The 5,121-nt window shown below is 38.8% G+C and overlaps 1 protein-coding gene across 1 annotated transcript in view; it reads left to right on the top strand.

Annotated features, from left to right (window-relative positions):
- The window catches only part of ECT2 (epithelial cell transforming 2), a 111,637-nt gene that overhangs the window by 20,387 nt on the left and 86,129 nt on the right, over positions 1 to 5,121 (top strand). The window contains exon 11 of the mRNA XM_042781954.1: positions 1,484 to 1,706. Within this exon, the coding sequence (XP_042637888.1) occupies positions 1,484 to 1,706 (223 nt within the window). The remainder of the gene's footprint in view (positions 1 to 1,483; positions 1,707 to 5,121) is intronic.

The raw sequence follows: 5,121 nt of genomic DNA, 5'->3' as shown, positions 1-5,121 counted from the left end.
GATGAAAGAGGGGGAGGCCTTCAACGTAATGGATTGACACGGTGGCTGCGATGATGGGCTCAAGTATAGCAGGGATTGTGGGGCTGGCCCGGGATCGGGCAGTGTTTCGTTCTGCTGTGCATGGGGTCGCTATGAGTTGGAAACGACTCAACGGCACTTAACAACAACATATTCTGATTATTATGCCATTGTAAACAGTAGTGCCTTTGTTCTTAAAAACTTAGAACATTAATGGAAAGATAGATAAGCAAATAGCTACGATGCAGAGTGATGTGTGTTAAAACTAGTATAACTACTGCTGTCCAGTTAATTCCAACTCGTAGTGACCCTATAAGACAGGGTAGAACTACCCATAGGGTCTCCAAGGCATTAAACTTCACAGAAGCAGATTGCCACATATTTCTCCTGTGGAGCAGTTGGTGCGTCCAAACCATTGATTTTTCAGTGAGTAGCTGAGCTCTTAACCACCGTGCAACCAGAGCTTCATAGTTAGCTTACTCTTTGTTAGTGTAATTTAGGTAACCTCACACTTTCTTGAGACTCAGGCAGGAGTGAAAAGAGCAAATACATTTTGAGCACACTTACCAGAATAATGGAGTAAGGGCATTCAAGTTAGAACAGTAGGTGGGAAACAGATACCAAAGCTTTAGAGGGCATTAAAACAGCAAGTAGTTTAGTATTGCTTCTGAAAACAGTGTAGGAAAGAATACCAACAGATAAAGCTTAATAAGTAGATAAAATCAAGAAGTATTTAAGAATGTTAGAGTTGAGATTTTATATCATAAGTACTGAGGAATTCTTCAAGGGAAGTAAGGGGAATGATGTCATTAAATAGATGATGTTAGTAGCAGAGCGTATTCAAAGAAAATCTAGCTTTCATGTTGGATCTTGGTGAGGAGAGCCAAAGGATAGGAGTAGGCTTTAAGGGAACATAATTTCTGTTTGAGATATAATAATTTTGAATAGAATATAAAGGATGAAATTTGGTTGATTATGTACCTACAGAATCTAAAAAACTTCCATATTATGCTCTTGCAGACTGTTATTTTCTCAATGTAAAATTCTGAACATAAAGTTTAAAAAGTAAAATTATGTGTTATTAACATATATTGGAGAGAAGCATGTCCAGGCACTGTGCTAAATGCTAAGAGTACAGTGAACAAAATACTGGTCTGTGTCCTTATGGATTTTATGGCCTAATGGGAGTAGACAGTAAACAAGCATACAGACATTTATGTAATGAAGAGAGTGCTGTGAAGAAAAGTAATGAAATTCTAGGGGTTAGACAATTACGGTGGTCTTCTGACTATTATGTTTTATGAAGCTTCTGAATCACTTGACAGAGTGTCAGAAATTTCTTCTGGGATGACTTGACAACACTGTGCAAAATTCGGATTTTGTCAGATGTATAAATATATTTTTATCTTGTTTCCTGGTAAAGAACTCTGAAAATAAAATTGAGCTTTTGTGTTTCTGATTGTAGGCTGGTACTCCTGAGCTCAAGAAATCAGTATCACTGCTTTCTCTAAATACCCCAAACAGCAATCGCAAAAGACGTCGTTTAAAAGAAACGCTTGCTCAGTTGTCAAGAGAGACAGACATATCACCATTCCCTCCCCGTAAGCGTCCGTCTGCTGAGCATTCCCTTTCTATTGGGTCACTCCTGGATACTTCCAACACACCAGAATCTAGCATAAATTATGGAGGTAATTTACATTTTTAAAAATTGATCTTTAAAATTTAGTGGAATGATGAAATTATTGTTAGAATATACATAAATCCTTATTATACTAAGTATGAAGGGCTCTGCTTTAATTGCCTTTCTTGTAGCTGAGAAGAAAAGACTCATGAAAAGTTAAGCATAATAATGCTTCCATTTAATAATTGCTTACTATATGCTAAGTGCTTTTTATATTTTGTATATTTATGAGTTTTGTTATTCCTATTTTACAGATGACTAAACTGAGCTACATAGAAGTTGAATAACTTGTTTGGGTCAAGTAGAGCATGATAGAGCTTTTCAAAGAGCAAATTCTTAACACTAGCTAAACAAAATCACATCAATTATGGAGAAAATAGATACAGTGAAGTTAGTGTGAGTTCACTTTGCTGAACTGATACAAGAAGCCTCCTACAGTTAACTCCTCTGTTCTCATTGTACATCTCTCTCTTAGTTTTCAGTGTATGAACAACAAATATGTTGTGATGTTTAAGATTAAGCAACAATCAGAACCTTCTCATGACCTCAAGATACTCCACTTACTATCCCATTACTTTTTCACATCAATACTCTTTAAAGAATTATCTTGATCCATTGTCTCTATTTCCTTTCTTCCGATTGTCTTTGCAACCATTCCAACTGGACTTTAGTATCATAAAATTGCACTTGCTGAGAAGACTGACAATTTTCATGCAGTAACCAGTGTTCAGCATATGAATAACTTTCTTTTCCTGGACATGCTTTTCTTTTTTTTTTTTTAATTTTACTGTGATTTGGATGAAAGTTTACACAGCAAATTCATTTTCCATACAGCAGTGCACATACACTTTGTCTCATGACATGCACTACAATTTACCCCAATGCAACAGCTCCCCTCCCACTTCCTCCCAATAGTTACCTCTTCCCTGTGTCCATCCCTCCATGCAGTCCTGCCCCCTGAGCTGTCTCCCTGTGCATAAACAGCCCTTCTTTTTCCTATGATTTTTCTCTCCAAGCAGTGTATCTACCTCAGGTAAATGTTCAGCTCATATGTCTGTCTTATGTTTGGCAGGAAGCCACAGGTATGGGTTCAATTCCAGACCTGATGGGCAGCTAGGGGCCATAGTCTCAGTGGTCCCACCAAGCTCTATCAGACCAGCAAGCCTAACCCCCCCCCTTTGTTTTCCTCACATGATTTTGAGTTTTGTTCCACATTGTTCTCCCTCTCTATCCAGGATCTCCTCCATAGATCCCCCTCTGAGTGGTTGACAGTGGTAGCCGGGTACCATCTAGTTCTTCTGGTCTCATAGTCGTATAGGCTGCGGATTGCATGGTGTACCAGTCATGTTTCCATGAATGTTTGGTTTTCTTCATTCTTCTTTGCTCTGGACGAGGAGAGACCCATTGTTGCATCTAGATGGGTGCTTGCAAGCTTTTAAGATCCCAGTCTCTACTCGCCAAAGTAGGAGGTAGAACGATGTTTTGTGTAGTATGTTATGCCAATTGAGCTTGATGCACCCTGCGACTATGGTCCCAAGCCCACAGGTTCAACTGCTTGGTCCCTCTGGGTAGCTGGTTGTGACCAAGAAGTGAGTACAAACTTGTCCCTTGTCAGTTCTATAATACTCCTGGGAATTCTTACAGAACATACAAATACACTTGTCTGCCAACCCTATACCTGGTCTTGGGTACACTCCCTGCTACATAGACATACCTAATAGTCCAGCCTGTCCATCCATCTATCCACCTGTATACGTGTGTTTGTCTTCACTGACAATGCTGTGCTGTGTGTGCAGAAGGGTTCATCTTTGTTGTCTGCACCTCCCATGTACCTCTCTATGTCTTTCTCTTCCTCAATGCCACCATGTTGATCACTCACATTTGGTACATTGTCCTTCTCTTCACCCACATCAATACTTATCTCTACCTTTCTAACAGTGTTCTCTCCCTTTCCCTCCCATCCCTGGTAACAACAAAGAAAATTTCATTCCATATATAAACCAGTCCTTCACTTTTACAATAATGGACTAATACAATATTTGTCCTTCTGTAATTGACTTACTTCACTCAGCATAGTATCCTTCATGTTCATGCATGTTGTGCGGTGTTTTGCAGATTCTACGTTATTCTTTAGCATTGCATCGTATTCCATTGTGTGCATGTACCATAGTTTGGTTATCCATTCCTCAGCTGATGGACACCTAGGTTGTTTCCATCTTTTGGCTATTGTGAATAGTGCTATGATGAACATGGGTGTGCATATGTCTGTTCTTGTCATGGCTCTCACTTCTTTAGGGTATATGCCTAGTAATGGACTGGCTAGATCAAATGGTATTTCTATTTACAACTTTTTAAGGAATCGCCATACTGCTTTCCACAGTGGTTGTATCATTTTACAGTCCCACAAGCAATGTATGGGAGTCCCAGTCTCTCTGCATCCTCGCGAGCATGTTATTTGCTATCTTGTTGAACTTTGCTGCTAGTGCTGGGGCAAGATGCTTTCTCATTATTGTTTTGATTTGCATCTCTCTAATGGCTGATTGTGAGCATTTCTTCATATGTTTGTTGGCTGCCTGAATATCCTCCTTGGATACGTGTCTATTAATGTCTTCTGCCCATTTTTTAATTAGATTATTTGTCTTTTTGTTATTGAGGTGTGTGGAGTTTTCTATAAATTCTGGAGATAATCCCTTGTCAGATAGGTGATTTCTGAATATTCTTTCCCAATCTGTAGGTTCTCTTTTTACTCTTTCGGAGAAGTCTTTGGAAGCTCATAAAACTTTAATTTTTTAGAAGGTCCCATTCATCTAGTTTCTCTTCTGCTGTTTGTGTATTTTGGGTTATGCTTGATAGTCTATTTATGCCATATATTAGGGTCCGTAATTTTACCCCTAGTTTTTCCTTGAGGAACTTTATAGTTATAGTTTTGACATTTACGTCTTTGATCCACATGGAGTTCGTTTTGTGTATGGTGTGAGGTACAGATCTTGTGTCATTTTTTTGCAAATGGATCTCCAGTTTTTCCAGCACCATTTGTTAAACATACATTCTCTTCCCTATTTAATGGATTTAGGCCCTTTGTCAAAGATCAGCTGACCATAGGTCAATGGATGTATTTCTGGGTTCTCAATTCTATTCCATTGGTCTATGTGTCTGTCATTATACCAAACCAGGCAGTTTTTACTTCTGTGGCTGTTTAGTAGGTTTTGAGATCCAGCAGGGTGAGACCTCCTACTTTGTTGTTCTTCTTCAACAGTGATTTGCTTATCCCAGACTCTTTCCTTTCCATATAAAGTTAGTGATTGGTTTTTCCATATCCTTAAAGAATGTTATTGGGATCTGGATTGGGATTGCATTGAATGTATAGATTGCTTTGGGTAGAATTGACATTTTCACAATGTTCAATCTTCCTATCCACGAGC

Source organism: Orycteropus afer, unplaced genomic scaffold, assembly GCF_000298275.1.
Source record: "Orycteropus afer afer isolate SDZICR_OR568_19922 unplaced genomic scaffold, OryAfe1.0 scaffold00202, whole genome shotgun sequence".
NCBI lineage: Eukaryota > Metazoa > Chordata > Mammalia > Tubulidentata > Orycteropodidae > Orycteropus > Orycteropus afer.
The sequence above is the reverse complement of the archived record's forward strand: the minus strand, read 5'-3'. Positions and strand labels throughout refer to the sequence as shown.